The sequence below is a fragment of the Panthera uncia genome, assembly GCF_023721935.1.
Source record: "Panthera uncia isolate 11264 chromosome C1 unlocalized genomic scaffold, Puncia_PCG_1.0 HiC_scaffold_4, whole genome shotgun sequence".
NCBI lineage: Eukaryota > Metazoa > Chordata > Mammalia > Carnivora > Felidae > Panthera > Panthera uncia.
This window is the reverse complement of record NW_026057585.1, coordinates 59,400,655-59,420,998: the sequence shown is the minus strand read 5'-3', so window position 1 is coordinate 59,420,998 and position 20,344 is coordinate 59,400,655. Positions and strand designations below refer to the sequence as shown.

Here is a 20,344-nt window from a genome sequence, read left to right as displayed (position 1 = left end):
AATGGTATAAAGGCAGAAGCAGCCCGGCCCACTTTTGCCTTTGCCTGGTACAACCCGCAGCCCTTCCCTTTCCTATTAAACTGAGAGCATTCCGTCTTTAATTAATTCTACCTTGTTTATATTGGTTTAGCAAATTGCATCTAGGCTAAAGTTCATTTCTTCGACTAATTATATTTGCAAATTCATAATAATCATAAGCATAAAAGGCACTGCTTTTATTTATTAGTAATTCTAAATACAATAAAATTAGGGTAGGCCTTATGCAAAACAGCTATTTGTTTTCTCTTATTTTCTTTTTAAATGAGGCTATGAACACAAGGAAACTTATTTGTGTAGTGTGCCTCCATCCAGCTTAATCAGAAAGGAAAATAATTAGTCATTACGAAATACCCATTAGGGAAAAACAAGACCGGATGGGCTGGAGCAAGCTTCCTTGCTCCGAGGCTATCTGAGCATCAGCATCGCTCCGTCTTACATCAGAGGCGGCCTTCAAACACCAACAGTGTGACTGCACGCGCTGTCCCCTAAAGCTACCAGGAAAGGTGCCCTCCTTGGATGGGGATACTCACCGCCTGGGCTGTTTTTATGGCGACAAATCTGTGATTCCCTTCCTTCCCACAAACGTATCCAAAGGCCCGGTGGTCTGTGATGTCCTTTGCAATGTAGGAAATTTCATGAACAGCATGATGATGCTGAAGGGCCTATCAGAGACAAAAGGAAGAACATATTTCATGGGACTTTCCCTTCGAGCTGTTGATCAATAAGAGATGCGTTTCAGCTACGTGTGAACAGGCCCGAAGGGCTTTGGAAAAGCTGTTGGGTCCAGATGGAAGGAAAAAAGAGCTGCGCCTGCCCTTGAGGGGTGGAGGCTTTCCTCCATGGTCTTAGTGCTGTGACCAGGCAGACAAACAGGACTGCTCATATGCTGAATGAGCGTCTGTGGCCATGGCTTCCATTAAGCTTGCCAGGGCCAGTCAGTCTAGTTCAAGGTGCAGGCTTCTGCTACAGCTCTCTTTGTGACATAGCCACGTTGAAGTTCCGGCTTGATATTTAATGCATTTCCATCCCCAGGGCCTCTGCTTGCTGTGGTGGAAAAGTACAGGGAGTACCATTCAGTGTCACAGAACTATGCACTTATATGGTTACAACCCTTTTTTGACCGATGGTGACAGAGTGTCTCGGGGAACAAACACCTTCTTCTATCTTGTCCAGAGTCACCATCTGGGCTAGAGGTAGATGCCCTTAGTTCTCAGGCTCTTCCTGGGCTGGTCCCTCTGTTTGCCATGCCCATTCTTCTATCCATTTGCCTGAGTCCTCCTATTCCCTTTCAAAAGAACATTTGAGGGGCGCCTGGATGGCTCCGTTGGTTAAGTGTCCAACTCTTGGTTTTGGCTCAGGTCATGAGGTCACGGTTTTGTGGGTTCGAGCCCCCGGTTGGGATCTGTGCTGCCAGCTTGGGATTTCCTCTCTCTCTCTCTCTCTTGCTTTTGCTCGCACTCTGCCCCTCCCCCACTCGCACTGTGTCTGTCTCTCTCAAAATAAATAAATAAACGTAAAAAAAAAAAAAGATATTTGAATAGCACCACCTCTGTGAAATCTTCCCTGAATGAGGCTTGCTTTTCCTCCTCTGCAGAAATAATTCCATAGAACTTCGGTCTCTACTGATACGGCAATTCCTAATGGAGTCCTCACACACAGCCTCCCTGGGTTCTTGCTTTCCAGACCTTCCTACTCTGATATATTTACCTGGCTCCTTGTCTGTCTTCACAAGATCCATCTTCCTCAACTCTGTCTTCTTAGAACCTTGTGCTATGTTTGACCCATAGTTCCTGAACTCAAGTAAATCAGGATAGTTGATCAGTAATTTGGTAATCTTTTGAAGCTGATCTTCCCACCTTTATTATCTAAGCTTCAACAAATAATGCTTGCCATCCTATTGGTGATGGCCATCTGTAGGACCATTTTCCTATATTAAACCTACTCAAAGCAACACTTAGTACTCTGTGTAAAGGCTTGCGCAGGTAGCTGGGCGTTATATGATGTGCTTAAAGTCCTTATAAGGGGCCTTTTCATTAAATTACATATTAAGAGCCTTGTATTCTGGCCACTTTGTGAGCACAATGCACTCCCTGCACCTCTCTGGACCTTTGCTTCTTCTTCTATCCAATGAGAAGTTTGTACCAGATAAATGGCTCCTAACTCAAAGCCCTGGGTCTACTTGCTTCATTAAAGGTAATAAAAAGAAGCCCTAAGCAGTTTTCAACATTTCAAAAAGCTAAGCAGAAATTTGTAACTACTCTTAATTAAGACCACACATGTGCATGCAAATGAAAATGCCAAGTTCTTTTCGAAATGTATCAGGTTTATGTTGTACTCCTTAGAATCATCTCTGAGGAGATTCTCTTTGGCATTTACTTATGGGTTTGAATAATTCAAGTAGGAAAGTGAATGATTATAAATACCCTTTTTTTTTGGTTGGACAAAATCTTCCCCGTTACCGAGTCCACGGAAGGAGACAGACATGTAACACAAAGGGAACTTAATCATGAACATGGTAGGAATCACTGGAGTAGATGTTCTGGAAGGTCTGGTCCTATCACCCAAGATCCTTTAGCCATTAGGACCTTGAACCACACAGCCAGTCTCTTAGGTCAGTGGACATCTAGTCTCATGATGGTCATCACCTTAGTTCCGGACTACTGGCCCTGGCCTTCCAAAACACCCATTCCCACACTGCTGCGATCTTTCTAGGTTTCTGACCTCATGAATCATTTCTGCAGTAGAATTTGCTGTTGCACCTTGACCTTCTAGACTCTGTTCACTCACTAACCTCTCTGACTGCTCTTGTGACTCTCCCTTCAGGTCATGCCTTGCCCAGGTTGTCCACTGACCGCTGCACATCATGCTTGGTGGGTGGTGTCACTGTCTAGTCACCTAACTGGCCACAAGACAACTGTGTAATTCTAGTGAGTTCTGACCCACATAAAGTTGGCGGGGAAGGAAATGTTTGTTAGTGGAAGACCAAGAATCCATTTATTCTTGTTTTATTAAGTGGACATGCTTAGCTAGTGGAGGAAAATTGCTCAAAGAGTGGTAGCTTTTTCATAGTGTTAATGATGTAAAATTGATGAGATTTATATTCACACAACATGGGTGTATTGATTTATAGGCTTTTGTGAACTAGAATGGTATGCAGCAGGGGAAAGTGGAAGACAAAGACATTCTCTTTCTCCCCCTTTCCTCAAAGTATTTCTCTCTCTGCATAACGTGGAGAATGTTATCCACGTTTCCTATTAAATCAAAGTTTGACGACAGTACCTTATTGATTGCCAAGTGGAATATTGCTCTAAAATTAAACTGTGATTAGAAGTCTTCCTGGTGGAATTAGATTTGGAGATGACTGTGCAAGGGTAAAATATCACCTACTATGCAAGACAGCAGATGGAGTTGCTTTAATTTATCTGGGAATCCTCATTAAGTGTTTTAAAATCAAAACATTTTTAACGCCTGATGATACCTAATATTGCCTCGCGAAGTATAGCTCTGTGCGTGCCTGAAGTGCCTAAAGATGTCTGTAACACAATCTTTTCCCATAGTTAATTTTATGTTATGTTAAATAGGATTGCTGTGAAAGTGGCTCATTTATTTGGAAACCAAGCATCATTGAGGGGATAGGTCTCCACTTTCTCCAACCTCAACTGTGCAGATATAGCACAGATAACTTGGAGATACAGACACAATCAGAATCCTGATAATCCCTATGGTCATATTATTGCATTCATCGTGGCAACTGCAAGAATCTTGCAAATACTTGTTCACTGAGGCTCAAAACTGCTCCGTGTCTTCTAGGAGATTTTATGAGCACAGTCAAAGCCAAAGGAACCTTGAACATCCTATTGTTTGGCTGCATTTATGAAAGGACTCAGGGTCACAGAGAGTTCTGGAGGGACCAGTCCTGAATGAAGCCCTCATTCTCCCTATGAAGGATAATGGAGCATTGATAAGAGGAAGCAAGATCCAACAACAAAGCCATGATCCCTGAAAAGCCTGGATGAGGAAGGGGAGAGTTGGCCAAGGAGGCAGAGTTGAAGCTGTTCCAGATTCTTGCAGGTATCTGAGGTCAGAGAGGGTCATAAATCAGAAGGTTTGGAAGAGAGGCTGGTTTGGGATCCTTTGCTAAGGATCTCAAAGAAAAAGGTCAAGACAGCATGTTCTGGAAGCAAGCTCTCATGAGCTTGTGACTATCTGTGATGTTCACTGAGCAGTCAGGCTGGAAAGATGTGGTGAGACCCTTGGTCATGGGAAATAAAGATCGTTTCATCCCAGGAGGGTTTCTGTGGGGAGGTCCTGGGCATCGCAAGTTGTTCTGGAGGGCATAGGGAATACTGGGCCAGAGGAGGAGGGAGCGGGGAGGAAAGGGAGAGTCTGGTCTTCCTTCTTCCACATTTCCTTAGGGAAACAGTTTATCTTAGGAAAACTTAGTCTAGATATTGAGGTACTGCCCCAAATCTAAGCAGGTATTTGCTTTTAAAAGTAGTCTTCAATGACACCCTGTTTCTCTGCTACCACTTTATTCTTCTCCCATTAGGAACCCTCCCTGTCGTATTATGGATGAAAGTTGTTACTGAAGAATTCTAAGGATAGACCAGAGATTAGACTCCTCAGTCTGGTCTGATCTTCCTCCCATCACTGAACTTCAGGGGAGCCAGGCTACAGATAGTCTGAAGAGGCCATCCCTGCCGCCTTCGGTTCTGTACTTCTGGGCCTGTATGCCACTGTTCACATTTTCCCTGTCGATCACCCTCTTCATCCCCATCACCAATCCTTCAGTGACTCCATGTAACCAAATCATACATATGCTCCCAGGCTAATTCCAACAGCGTGCTCGTCCAGGGAACCTTCCCTGACCCCTCCATTTCCCTCCATTTCCCAGTGATAATTCCTGTCCCTAGACCTCAGTGCCTTGTATTTGTTCTTCTGTCTAGGATGCTTCATTTTGTTTCACGTTTACCCATTCATCCACTTCTTCATACCATGTGTATTTACTGAGTACCTGTTATGTTCCAGGTCTCATGCTTAGTCCTACATCCATCTAGATTCTTAAAACATACTCCCTTCCCTGAGGACCGTGCAATCTCATAAAAACATGCAGGATAAGAAACCAATGACCACAATATAACAAGATGAGCTTATAGTAAAGGTGTGCATAAGGTGTTGCATTGGCTCAGAGCAGGGATGGGGAAGGGCGTCAGGAAGACTTGACAAAGCAGCTGGCCTTGAACTGAATCTCAAAGGCTAAGGGCAGTCCCCAGAAAATCATGGGAAAGGGCAGTCTAGGCAGAAAGAACCGAACATTCACAAGAAAAAATATCCACCAGGATTCAGGGGAGTCAACAAACAAAGCAAAACAAAACCAAACCTCTGTGCACCTGTTTTCTCTCTACTTTGGGGTTGTTAGCTTGTTGAGAGAAAGATCCGTGTCTAATTCTTCTCAGTCTCCTCCCAGCTCCTAATACTGTTCCTTTTGAACAGTAAGTGCTAAATAACGTTTGATGAGCTACAGAAGGAAGGAAGGAAGAGCCACGCCATCTGAAGACACGCACTGCATGAGGTAGTTGCTCAATAAATGCTTGATGAATGACTGAATCAGGTTAATTCATGACATTTCACACAAGACTCGTTCTGTGAACAGAAGGTTTCTTATCTGATCATCATTAAATCTTTTTTTTTTTTTCCTTAGCATTTCTATGAGCCATTTACCAATGTTTAAATGAAGTATCAAATTGTTTGGAGGGTTACCATCTGACAGAATAAATTACAGAGGAGACTTAATTTGTAGTACGGTTCAATACAACCAATTAAATACAGTATGGATTGGAAAGTCATCTACTCAGACTTTACCACTAGCTTTTTTTTTTAAAGAATAAATTCTACCCTATTTAGCCTTCATATTATTTGTGTGTATGTGTGTGTGTGTACAGGAGTGTGTGCTTTCTCGAGGCAATATCAGTCACAGGGAAAATACACACCACGCTTCAAGTGAGTTAACAAAAACAAAACAGAAAAGCAGATACGCAGATAGACACAGAATAAAAATAGATACATGAAAAATACACTGCTTCACACCACAGACAATTACAGTAGTTAAAACTTCACAAGACAAAGGTAGGCCCAGGCTCATTATAAAGGCCTTTCTCTTTTCTAACATATTTTTGGATGCGTGTGCTGCATCACAGTGCCAACGAGGCTGGGAAGCAACCTCTGTACCACCCCCAGGCGCCCCATCATGAAATGCTCAGCAGAGCTGGTCAGAGTAAAGTCTTCCTTGAGGTCCCACCCTAAAATCTTCTAGAAGGTTTAATTCAAGGACAAAACCCAATTTCCAAACATTTAGTCTCTAGCTGCAAGGGCACTGTGATAGCAGAGGGAAGAATATGGACTCTGGAGCCAAAGAGAACACAATTCAAATCTAAGCATTATCATTTACCAGACGGGTAGCTTCAGGCACCTCTTTCTAACTTTCTGAGCCTTATTTTCTCTTTTTGTACGACATGCAGAATGATAAAGAACCTGAAAGTTTGTTGGAAATATTAAACTAACTCATATAAAACAGACCAGATATAAATGAAATGTCATTTTTTTCCCCACCAGAATGAAAAAAAAAAGAAAGAAAAGGAAATACCTAGTGTTGACAGAAGTGTGGTGAAATATACTTTCTTTGGCTACTAGTTTTCTATGTGTTCACTGGGGATAATAATAATAATTCTCTCATGGTCCTGTTAGGAGGATAGATGACTTACAGATAGGTAAAGGGCTTGGAACAGTGTGAAACATGTAGCAGGGGCTGTGTAGATTTTGGCCATTATGGTTACTTTTATTGTTTGTGGGAGTTTGATTTGGTGCAACTTTTCTGGAGGGTAGACTGGCTGTATATTTCAAAGCCTTAAAGACATGTATAAACTTTGACCCATGATTCTTCTTGCAGGGATTCAATTATCTGTAAATAATGTAAGATGTGTGTGGGCAAAAACTCGGACACAAGCTATTCCCCACCGTGCTACAAGAAATAGTGACAAATTAGGAATGTTTGAAAGGTTGAGCACTAACTGGTTGTAGAAATTGCATTGTGATATACGATGAAGGAATACGCGGTAACTGGAAATCATCTGGAGAAATGTTAGGAATTTTCGGCATGGAAACATAGTCATGATATTCTGTTGAATTAGAGAAAACACCTTGCAAAATAGTATGTTCAATATGATCCCGTTTTTGGAAAAAGAGCATGCATACCCATATATATGTATAAAGTGTCTAGAAGTATGTCCAACAAAATCTTAATGAGAGCTCTCTCTTGAGTGGTGGAATTACCAGTGATTTTCAGAATCTGACTTTTCACTTATTTATACTAAGTAAAAAATTATACTTAAGTTAATTACATAAATACTAAGCGTTAAATAAGTATTAGAATATTAATAAGTATACAAGGGCACCTGGGTGGCTCAGTCGGTTGAGCATTTGACTCCCGATTTTGGGTCAGGTCATGATCTCACTGTTTGTGGGATTGAGCCCCATGTCAGGCTCTGCATTGTCAGCATGGAGCCTGCTTGGAATTTTCTCTCTCCCTCTCTCTCTGCTCCTCCCCCACTCTCTCTCAAAATGAATAAATAAGCTTACAAAAATACTGATAAGTATTAAAGAAAGAACATAAGATGCTTCTTTCTTATTTGGATTCAGTGAATAATGTGTGCACTGCCGTCTATAGGTTTCTACACTCATCCTGGAGTCCACTCAGCCTCCATCACTCTCCGCCTCCACAACCGCATCTTGTCAAGTGCACCCCCCAATGTCTTTCACTCTCTCCATTTCTCTCCATCTCCACTACCAGACCCAGGTCACAGCTACTGTTTCCAGCCTGGATAAAAGCAGCAACCTCAGTCCCCACCCATCCACTTCTGAGAACCTCTGCTATGATCATCCCACCACAGATGAAGGGATTGAGAGAAAATCTCGGCAACTCTGATCAAGGCTATCTCATAGGTAAAATACATCAAAGACTGCCCAAAGGCTCTTCAGGTAAAGACCAAAATCTTTGCGAGGGCCTCTGTCCACCTCCCCAGGGTGTCTCGCCATGGCTCCCTTGCTTCCTACAACCCTGGCGGCCATTATTCAGACTCTCAGAAGCGCTGCCCTCCCACCTCAGGGTTTTGCACAGGCTACTCTGTCCACCTAGGGCACTCAACTCCTCCTTCTTCAGATCTCAGCAGAGATGCCTGTTCCCCTCTCAAGTCTTCCCTGACTTTCCAGTAGGGACCTGGTTCCCATGCCACACGTCTTCTTAGCTTGCTGGACTTTTCCACGTGGGGCAGCTGTTGAGTTTGTCACTATGGATATGGACACATACACAGTTGGTGCTCCAAGATGGCACCAACGATACCATTTTTTCCTTATCTCATCCTGAGCATCAAATACAGTGCCTGACATAGAGCAAGCAAGCAGTACATATATATTTTTTGTTGTTAAAGTTTACCATTCTAACCATTTTTAAATGTACAGTTTTGTGGCATGAAGTACATTCACACTGGTCTTCAGCCATCACCAGCACCTATCTCTAGACTTTGCCATCTTCTCAAGTTGACAGTCTGTACCATTAAATACTAACCCACTCCTCTCTTCCCCCAGCCCCTGGCAACTACCTTCTCCTTCCCGTCTCTATGAGTTTGTCAGTACATATTCTTAATGAATAACTTGAATGAATCTGTCAGCAGGACTCTGAATCCAAGTCTCTCCTTGAACCCCCCACTCCAACCCACTGCCTCTAGGGATGTCTTCCTCACTAAGACTTTACTTCCTTAGCTGTTAAAATGAGGAGGCTGTATGCAGTAAGTAGTCAGGTCCTGTTTTGCTCCAGACACTTTTTAAAATTTTATTATTTTTTAATGTTTATTCATCAAAAAAATTTTTTTTAACGTTTTATTTACTTTTGAGAGAGACAGAGACAGAGTGAGAGCGGGTGAGGGGCAGAGAGAGAGGGAGACAAAGAATCCGAAGCAGGATCCAGGCTCCAAGCTGCCAGGACAGAGCCTAATGTGGGGCTCGAACCCACAAACCACAAGATCATGACCTGAGCCAAAGTCAGACGCTTAACCGATGGAGCCACCCAGGTGCCCCAATGTTTATTTATTTTTGAGAGAGAGAGAAAGAGAAAGCATGAGTGAAGGAGGGGCAGAAGAGAGGAAGACACAGAATCTGAAGCAGGCTTCAGGCTCTGAGCTTTCAGCACAGAGCCCGACGTGGGGCTCAAACTCGTGAACTTCAAGATCATGACCTGAGCTGAAGTTGGACGCTTAACCAACTGAGCCACCTAGGTGTCCCTGCTCCAGACACTTCTTCGATTCCTCTTTAAATTTTATAACAACACAGCACCTATAAAAGGCAGCTTCTTCTTAGGTCTCAAAACATGTTATAGACACACAACTCTGCAGTATCTACAATAGGCAAATTATGGAAGCAGCCCAAGTGTCCACTGACTGACTGATGAGTGCATAGAGATGATGTGATATATGTATGTGTGTGTGTATATATGTGTGTATATATACATATATATGGATATGATATGTTATATATATTATTTTTATTTTATTATTTATTATTATATGATATTATATATCTATAATGGAATATTACTCAGCCATAAAAAAGATGAAATCTTGCCATTTGCACTGACATGAATGGAGCTAAAGAGTATTATGCTAAGCAAAATAAGTCAGAGAAAAACAAATTCTACATGATTTCACTCATATATGGAATTTAAGAAGGAAAACAAATGAGGAAAGGGGGGAAAAGAGAGGGAGAGAGACAGGCATACCAAGAAAGAGACTCTTAACTATAGAGAACAAACTGATGGTTACCAGATGGGCGATGGGTGGGGGTGGGGATGGGTGAAATAGGTGATAGAGATTAAGGAGAGCACTTGTGATGAGCACCGGGTTTTGTATGGAAGTGTTGAATCACTATATTATACACCTGACAATAATACAACATTGTATGCTAACTGGGCTTTAAATAAAAATTAAAAAAAGAACACGCTACACACAAAAGAATTAACACCCAGTAAATACACAGCTCTAGAAAGATGTGAATGAAGTCCTTGCCTAAAAATAGGGAGATGAACTAGTTAACTGAGAGCATTCTAGACCTATGATTTGGACCTAAATTTGTCTAAGAGGCAAAGTGGAGCCAGGTGTGCCTAATCAATTAGCAATCACAAAAGTGACAACGAAGCAGGTTTCTGTTCCAAAGACATGAAAACCACCTTAAACAGGAAACTGGCTTCCATGTGAAACACTAGTTTCCTAACACTGGGGTTCCATCAAAATTCCACATCCCATAACTAAGGACAGTCAGGGTTGGCAGCGGATTAGACTACTGTCCTCTTTCAATTCACATCTGTCCCCCACAGCCCTTTGGTACCAGGCACTCTGGGATGACCAAGGGACACTCTGCGCTCTCCAAAGTCATCAATAAGTGCATGTGTGTGGAAGGGAGGGGCTCCTTTTCTGCTAAGCACTCAGAGTAGTTTGCATATTGCGTTGTCCTAGTCTCATTTCCAAAAGGCATGTAGTGTGGTAGAAGGATCTGAATCTCAGCTTTGTGGCCATGGGCAAGTCACCTTATGTCACCAAGCCTCAGTTTTCTTCACCTGTAAAATGGGAATGATGGCTTCCTCATAGGGAGGAAATGAGGAAGATCACATCAAATGCCTAACAGTATATCTGGTAGATGATGGACTCTTAATTCTTCAGCTATTTTCCCCCGTCAACTGAGTTTAAGATTCTCAATCTACTGGACTACACAGTGTCCAATCACCAAGCATGCTTCCCTCAGGTAAGGACTTCCTTAGAGCTGACAGGATAATAGTCTTTGAGTATACAAAGGCTGGTGAGAACCAGAGTCTACTGGGAAATCAAGTTACCAGAAGAGCAAGAGAAGCTGAGAGTTAGGAAAGAGTCAGTCTCTCTCTCCCTCCCTCCCTCCCTCCCTCCCTCTCTCTCTCTTTCTCTCTCCCTCCCTCCATTCCCTCCTTTCCTTTCCCTTCCTTCCTTCCTTCCTTCCTTCCTTCCTTCCTTCCTTCCTTCCTTCCTTCCTGTGAGTGGGGCGTGGGGCAGTGGAAGAGGGAGAACCTTAGGCAGGCTCCATGCGCAGCGCAGAGGCTGATGCAGGCTTGATCCCACGACCCTGGGATCTTGACCTGAGCCGAAATCAAGAGTCGAACACTTAACCAAGTGAGCCACCCAGGCGCCCCAGGGAGAGTTTCAAACGTTATGTTGAAGAACCCAGATGGTGCCATCCTGGAAAATTTAACTCTGTAGTTTTCAGTTATATAAATCAGTGGATTCCTTTTGTGGTTCAAGACAGTTGGAGGTGGATTTTGTATTACTTGCAAGTAAGATTTCTGAACAATATAGTGATCATCATTATCCCTGTCTCAGGAGGAAGCAAGCTCAGAAAGAAGTGATGTGCCCAAGGAACGGCAGCTGACATGAGCTTTTAGCAAGTCTCATTGACACTCAAGTCTATGCCTGGTTTATGGTTAGTAGTATTTCATCCTGGAACTGCAATTTTGAATTTGTTTTGGGTATATATTAGGATAAAACAAATACATAAGTATAGTGTTATTAGAAAGCAAGATTTTCAGTGCAAGAAAAACGAGATACAAATACGAAAGAAATAAACAGACAATTTTAAGTTTGAATTGGAAATATCACTATGAACTCATGACTTTAAAAGTAGACTCCTACCACCCGCTCACGTGAAGGGCCCAGAAGCAATGAAACCCCAGCAGCAATGAACACGCCTAATGTGGCTACTTATTATCTTGCGATCTAGTTATCTATTGATCTCTAACCTAGCTAAAGAGAAAGAGTCAGAGAAAGCAAATATGGCAAAAGGGGGAATGTTCTGTTTGTTGCAACGCTTCCTAACATGCCGGAACCTCCCACTCTCCCTCCCTCTCAGAACAGGAGAAACCAAGGCCCTGGACATTTCAAGAGCTTAATTGAAAGTAGGCTGCAGACAAAAGGCCTTTATCAAGTCAACCTCAGGCAACCGTGGGTCCAAAACATAAGGGGGCCATTTAACTCTCTTAGAAGTGCTCACAGCTAGAGCTCCCAGTCCCTTTGTTCCTTGTTGCCTTCCTACGGCCCGCATAAATGAACATCAGCCGGTACTTCTCTATTTTTAACAACATTTTCAAAAGTTCAGGTTGAATACATATGGGAACAACTTATACTTCTGAAACTCTGCGGAAAAAAATCCCACACTTAGAAGATCCTCTAAATACGCATAGGAATTCAGATTTTATTTTCATTGTATTAAAAAGAGGGGCACCTGGGTGGCTCAGTCAGTTAAGCGGCTGACTTCGGCTCAGGTCATGATCTCACGGTCCGTGAGTTCGAGCCCCGCGTCGGGCTCTCTGCTGACAGCTCAGAGCCTGAAGCCCATTTCAGATTCTGTGTCTCCCTCTCTCTCTGACCCTCCCCTGCTCATGCTCTGTCTCTCTCTCTCTCAAAAATAAATAAACGTTAAAAAAAAAATTTTAAAAGAAAAGGTACTACTCTGAGGGCCTCTTCTGTGCTCCGCACCCTGCCAGGCACTCGACACATGCAATCCGCACTGACTCCACTCAACAACCTTCCCTATTGTTTCTTCTCCTTTTACTGCTGAGGCAACTGAGACACAGAGAGGTTGGATAACTCGCCCCAGGTCACACGGCTAAGGTAGACTGATGCTGGATTACGGCTTGTATGCCCCTGCAGCTTCTGTGCACTAAATACAGCTTTGGATGTACTTTAACTGCTTATGTTCTCATTCTCCTAAAATTCTTATTTTTATTTCTGTTTCTTTCTGCATGAAGAGGCCTAATAACCATGGTAGGTGTTTAGTAATATAACCAATGATTTCGACATTTTAGCTTATGGTGTAAAATTATTGTAGCAAGTAGGTAAATGAGTGTGGATGAATGGAAATGAAACAGCATGTTTTGCTACAAGTCACTGCAGAAATGAGGTCATTATATTTAATGGAAAATTACTTTTTGTGTTGTAACCAATCTGAAATTAACCTCTGCTTTGGTCACAATGAAATCTTGCACGCCAGACAGAAACTTACAAAAAAGGACACTTTGACTAAATAAAATACAGCCAATGGAAAGAACACCAGATCAGGAGGCAGTGAGATGGCTGTATTTCAGGTCCTGGTATCTTCACTTATAAACCGAGATGGGTAACTGGTGGTGGTGGTGGGTAATATGGTTTCTAAGATCTATTTTGCTAAGACACCTGGGTGCTAGGGCAACACATGACTTTGAAAAGCCACAGGTTGGCCTCTGAAATCTAGATCCATTATAGACTATTTGTGTCAACTTGGACAAATCACCTCACTTCTCTGAACCTGGCACTCTCATCTATAACTCCATCAGATTGGGTGAGAGAACTAAAATAGATCATTCTGTTAAAATTCCTAGTATCCTGCCTGGTACCTAGTGATGCTTAAGAAATGGTACTTCCTCTTCAGCTCCAAGATTCTGTCACGTGACTTGTTTGTCATTGTCACATGTTGAATTGTGCCCTCCCAGAGTTCATGTTGAAGTCCTAAACTTTGCGACTTCAGACTGTGAATTTATTTGGAAATAGTGTTGTTAGAAGTGTAATCACTTAAAATTAGGTCATATTAGAATAGGGTGTGCCTCCTATCAAATATGACTGGTGTTGTTATGAAAAGGGGAGATTTGAACACAGACATACATATGGGGGGGAAGACCCTGAAAACATGAAGGCAGAGATGAGGGTGATGTGTCTAACAGCTAGGGAGCACCAAAGATTGCTAGCAAACCACCAGAAACTGGACGACGGGCTTGGGACAGACCCTCTGTCACAGTCCTCAGGAGGAAGCCTCCTTGCCAACATCTTGATCTAAGACTTGTAGCCTCTAGAACTATGGGACAATAGATTTCTGGTGCTTAAGCCTCTCAGCTGTAGTAGTTTGTTACGGGAGGGGCGGGGGAGTGGCTAGGAAAGTAATACAGCCATTCCTTTAATTTCATGACCACACCCACACTCCTTTGTTTGAGGAGTTCCCCCAAGAGGATACAGTGGTCACACAAAAGAACCTTAGGCATCCAGTCCTAACTGCTCCCTCAATAAGCCTTAATTTTCCCATCTGTAAAATGAGGGGGCAGGCCTGGCTCCTGCTAGCTTTGCTCTGCTTTTCAATCCTGGAGAGCCAACCCTTCGGTTTTCCTATTGCCGCCAGACCTTGCTGCTTAAATGAGAAGCTGAGAGGAGTGCAGTGCTGTGCAATTTACAGCTGCATCTGTCCAATTATTTCCCATTTAGCACTGTGCGGCATTTCCCCAAATACACCGCCAAACCACTGAGGTGGTGGGGCTGAGCTCTATGAGTACCAGGATCAATTGGTTCTCTCACACTAATTGGCCCCATGATTTGTTAGGCTATTGCCTTGGAAAATGAACTGTCAGTAGAAGAAATTAGTATGGAATTGTCCCCTTCATTGGAAAGGCACCAAAGGCCACCCTGTAGCTATCTTCTTCAACTCACCTTAAAATTTTAGAGGGAATATTGACATGAACTAATAAATTTCTAACCCTCGGTTCTGTCATTTGCCTGTTGAGATGAGAAAAGTAAGGCTCAGAGGGATGAAAGAACTTGCCCAATCAATGTTCAATCAATGGTGAAGTTCAGAGCTGGTGCGAGAAGTCGGTGCGATGGCAACATTCATGCCCATTTTACTACATCAGGTTGTCTCCTTAAGAGCTGTGATCATCAGGTTCAGCCCAGCTCTCTGCTCACTTATCCCTCCCCCCACCCCCACCTTCCAGCATGTGTCTGTGTGCCAGACTTGGAGACAGGTGTATGCAAATGAAGACAGGTGTAGGGAGGACCAGCTCAGTCACTCAGTGCTTCCTGCATCAAAACCCACGAGCTGCTGGCCCCGCTCTGACTCATCCCCATGACTCAATTCCAGAACGGGCATTTTCTTTGACCCACAAGTTCTGTGTCAGGTGCTGTGCTGGGTGCTGGGGACACAATGATAGACCTGGCAAGATCCTTGCCCTTGAGGGGCTCACAATCTCTGGGGAGATGGGGAGTCAGGTGCTTCTGTTTAGTGTTTTCAAAGAAAACCATTCTCTTTCTTCCTAATGCATATTAGCACAGTCTGTCATAACCCTGTCACTTGCATGATCACCTGGTTAATGTGTATCTTCTCCATTAGGTTGTGAAGACAATGAAATTAGCCTCTGTATCAGTTCCTGGCTCACACGTGCATCCCCAGCACCCAGCGAAGTGTACGATCCATACTGGGGAATCAGTGATGATCTGCTGAACGAATAAGCCAACACTGTGTCCATACCATTATGAAGGCAAGAACAGGGTAGGAATTAGCCTGAGTTGACTGGTAGGAGCTGACGAGGTAAAAGCTAGTGACTGTGGGGGCAGTTGGGATTGAGATATTCCATCCTGATGGATAACAGAGAGATAGGAAGCTATAAAATATAAGCTATATAAGCTTTGAGTTGATAATCCCAACTGCAATCAGTTTGGGATTATTAGGCCATAAAGTGCTAGGGAAAGAGTGACAGCGTGAGAAGGTAGGCAGGGGTCAGGGGATTGAGGACTTTGAAGGCCACTTTAAAAAAACTGGGGTGCCTAGAATTGTCAGCTCCTTTGTCCTCGACTCTGCTGTTGACGTCAGTGACAGCTGGCTGACCCTTCCAGCTGGTTGTAGATGGAGTCCTCCTTCAGGCTAGAGAAGGATGATGAGATGAGCAGCCTCGCCTAGCTGGCTGCCGTGGGATGGGGGCCACTTCCAGGGCCCTGGCCAGCCGGCAGCTGGGACTGTACGAGCAGAGCAGCAGACTTTCTGCACCGGTCACAGTCGAGCCAAATGTTTGTGAGCCACAGATGGAACCCACCCTCCTCCACCCCCAACCCCTGCTCCCTGGCCCCCAATCCATGACCCACGGAAGTTCACTCAAAATTCCCTGGCACCAGAGGACAGGGATTCTGTCTTCTGAAAAACCAAACGGCTGTGTTGGTGGTAGCAGTGGTGATGGCGATGTGCCTTTATTTACTTAGCTGAGCTGGGAGTTCCGGGGAACAACGGGATGTTTCCTATGTGGTGGCAAATGGCTTTATGTCATCTATGGCAAAGTCTAGGAGTCAACACGGTGTGTGTGCCAGTGTCAGATGGGTCTGGATCATTCCTTGGCTCTGCTTCTGTCTCCTCCTGTATGAATTAAGGAAGTCCTAGTCCCGCATCAGACCTTGGGGGCTCTGTTTGTGAGATGTTCGAGGTGGCCTCAAGACATTTTGAGGGGCTCTGGGGTTGGGTGTTCAGAGGGTGTGGGTGTGAGGTCATCTGTATCTCCCTTCTGTGCACATTTTCTACAGCAATTTCCCAGTGCGATGCAAAGGAGAGATAGGCCAAGACCAAAATGCAGAGGCCTGTCATGGCCTTTTCAGGATTCAACTGAGATTGCAGGGATGTGCCACTGAGGACCCGGCCCCTGGGACTCCTGACAGGGTTTCCTTTCCCAGCTAGATTAGCTACCCATCCCCCTTCTGTCTCCTGAGCCTCTTGTTTGCTGTCCTGTGTGCAGAACACTTGCTATTTCAATTTGCAGTGACCCGTTATCTACACCCCTATCTCTAACTTGTCTGGGTGTCCCTTCATGGGCCTGCATCAGAATGTCAGTGGCTTGCCCACCCAGCAGAGCTGGTGCAGGCATCACAGACACCAGTGGTAGAAAGTGAAATGCCCCACTGACACAGTCCACCTCACCAAACTCCAGCCAGCTTCCCCTGACAAAGCCTCTTCTCAACCAAGCTTTAACCTTAGCCTGTAAAGACTTGAACAAACACTAACATACAGGCGTATCTAGCGGACGCTGGTGGGTTCGGTTCCAGACTACTGCCACAAGGCGATTATCACAATAAAGCAAGTCAGATGAATCTCTGATTTCCCAGCACGTAGAAAAGTTATGCTGACACTATCCTGCAGTCTATTAAAGGGTGCAATACCATCATGTCTAAGAAGACAATGCACATATCTTAATTTAAAAAACGCTTTACTGCTAGAAAAATGCTAACCATCATCAGAGCTTTCAGCGATTCCTGATCTTTTGGCTGGCGGAGGGTCCTCACTCGATGTCAGTGGCTGCCGACAGTGAGGGTGGTGGCTGTGGCAGCTTCTTAAAATAAGACAACAACCAAGATTGCTGCATCGATGGACTCTTGCTCTCACGAACAACTTCTCTTTAGCACGTGCGCTGTTTGATAGCATTTTACCAGTGGTAGAGCTTTCGAAACTGGAGTCAGTCCTCTCCAACCCTGCCGCTGCTTTATCAATTAAGTTTATGTGATCATCTGAATCCTTTGTTGTTGTTTCAACAACCTGCACAGCGTCTCCACCAGGCATAGATTCCACCTCAAGAAACCACCTTCTTTGTTCATCCATAAGAAGCAATCCCTCACGTGCTCAAATTTTATCATGGGATTGCTGCCACTGAGTCCCACCTTCAGGCTCCACCTGTAATTCTAGTTCTCTTGCTGCTTATACCACATCTGTCATTATTTCCTCCACTGACGTCTTGAATCCCTCAAAGTCATCCATGAGGGTTGGAATCAACTTCTTCTCAACTTCTATTAACGTTGCTATCTTGACCTCTTCCCGTGAATCACAAATGTTCTCAATGGCATCTAGAATGGTGAATCCTCTCTAGAAGGTTTTCAATTTGCTTTTTCCCAGATCCATCAGAAAAATCACTATGGCAGTGATAGCCTTAGGAAATGTGTTTCTTAAATATAAGAAAGTTGAAATGACTCCTTGGTCCACAGGCTGCAGAATGGATACTGTGTTAGTCAGCAGGCACGAAAACAACATTCATCTTGTACATCTCCATCAGAGCTCTTGGGTGACCAGGAGCATTGTCAATGAGCAGTGATATTTTGAAAGGAATCTTTTTTATTGAGCAGTAGGCCTCAACAACAGGCTTAACATATTCAGTAAACCATCTTGTAAATAAATGTGCTGTCACCCAGGCTTTGTCGTTCCATTTATAGAGCACAGAAAGTGTAGATTAGGCATCATTCCCAATGGCCCTAAGATCTTCAGGGGTGAAGGAGCACTGGCTTCGACTTAGAGTCACCAGCTGCATTAGCCCCTAACAAGAGTCAGCTTGTGCTTTGGAGCTTTGAAGCCAGGCACTGACTACTCCTCTCTAGCTAGGAAAGTCCTGGATGGCGTCTTCTTCCAATAGAAGGTCTTTCATCTGTACCGAAATCTGTTGCGTAGTACAGCCACCTTCATGAATTCTGAGCCAGATCTCCTGGAGAACCTGCGGCAGCTTCCACAGCAGCACCTGCTGCTTCCCCTTGTAATCTCATGTTATGGAGACGGCTTCCTTCCTTAAGCCTCGTGAATCCACCTCTACTAGCTTCAGACTTTCCTTCTGCAGCTTCTTCACCTCTCTCAGCCTTCCCAAGAAGTGAGGAGAGTTAGAGCCTTGCTCCGGATCAGGCTCTGGCTTAAGAGGATGCTGCGGCTGGTCTGACCTTCCATCCGGCCACTCACACTTTCTCCGTATCAGCAATGTGGCCGTTTCCCTTTCTTATCCTTTGGGAGCTCACTGGAGTAGCACTTTCAATTTCCTTCAAGAACTTTCCCTTGTACTCAAAAGTTGGCCAAGCGTTCGGTGCAAGAGGCCTAGCTTTCGGCCTCCTCACTAAGCTTCGTCATTTCTGGCTCTTGACCGAAAGGGAGACACGTGCAGCTCTTCCTCTCACGTGAATGCCCAGGGGCCACAGCAGGGTTATTAAAATGGTGGCCTGATCCCAGTATTGCTGTTGTCGCAGGGAACAGGGAGGCCCGAGGAGGGGGGGAGAGAGAAGGGGAAGAGCTGGTTGTGGAGCAGTCGGAACGCACACAACATTTACTAAGTTTACCGTCTTCTATGGGCACAGTTCGTGGTGCCCCAAGTAATTACAGTAACATCACAGGTCAGGGACCACAGGTCGCCATGATAAACGTAATAGCAAAAAGTCTGAAATGTTGTGAGAATTACCAAAACGTGACACCGAGACACAAAGTCAGCAAATGCTGTTGGAAAAAAATGGTGCCGCTAGCCTTCCTTGACGCTGGGTTGCCAAAGACCTTCAATTTCTAAAAAACCAAAACCAAAACCAAAACCAAAAAACAAACCCCAAGACAAAGTACCTGCAAAGTGCAATAAAATGATTCACGATAAAATGAGATATGCCTGTAGCTTCTGACAGCTCAGGGCTGCATCCCAAAGATGACCCCGCTTAAAGTCCCTACCTCAGAAAACTCGAGGCTGCCAAAAGCATTTCCTGTTCGTTCCAGCCAGCACCTGAAGATCGGGCCCCTGTCTCCCACTAGGTACAAGAGCGTCAGAGCCCAAACTTGGGTAAAGCACCAGCCTGCAAACCTAGATTTGCTTTACATGCACTAACTGCCCCTCTTTCCATGTTTTGCAATTTTCCCAAATTACTCTGAGTTGACTCTGGGAGACCCCAGCTAGCCCCCCTCCCTTACTCTCCCTTTAAAATGCCCAGTCACTGCTATGTCAGTTGGAATGGAGCTCCTGCTCTACTGTCCATGGTCACTGAATAAAATCTGTTTTCACTACCTGATTGTCCAGAGCTATTTATCTTTGATACCATATAGGTGATCACAATCTCCAACTACAGTATGACGCCTAGGCCCTGGGCTGATAGGATGACGCACACTATCTCATTTATTATGATGCTGGAATTGGAGGCATTCTGGGCAGAGACTGGGGAGCCCCTGTACAGCACAGTGGTTAGGAGCACAGACTCTGGAGTCAGTGGTCAAAGCCTGGCCTCTTCATGCACAACCTATGATGCCTGGGTTAGGCACTTAACATTTTGTGACGTCGCTTTCTTGCCTGTATATGGGGAATGACTGTCTCCGCCTCCCAGAGCTGTTAGAACTCCCTGAATTAACATACATGGCATGCTCAGCTTGATGCCCAGAGCACAGCAAGTGCTTCATAAATGTGACACTGTTACTTCAAAGTCATTCAAAGGGTATCCCATGAGCTGATATCTTCTCTGTTTTTTGCAGAATGTATGCCCTTGCCTAGCACACATCCTGGTGCACAGACACCATTCATCAAGTTGTTGAGTAAACAACTGAATGCTGGGAATGTGTATCCTTGCTGTTACACACACTCCTGCACGCTCTTCAGTCTGGTCCCAGAAATGCACGGGGGCTGCTGGTCTGT

At 44.4% G+C, this 20,344-nt stretch overlaps 1 protein-coding gene across 2 annotated transcripts in view; it reads right to left on the bottom strand.

The window, feature by feature from the left end:
• The window catches only part of DAB1 (DAB adaptor protein 1), a 406,172-nt gene that overhangs the window by 68,573 nt on the left and 317,255 nt on the right, over positions 1 to 20,344 (bottom strand). For both annotated transcript variants that reach the window (XM_049617084.1, XM_049617083.1), the window contains exon 5: positions 570 to 701. In XM_049617084.1, coding sequence (XP_049473041.1) covers positions 570 to 701 — 132 coding nt within the window. The remainder of the gene's footprint in view (positions 1 to 569; positions 702 to 20,344) is intronic.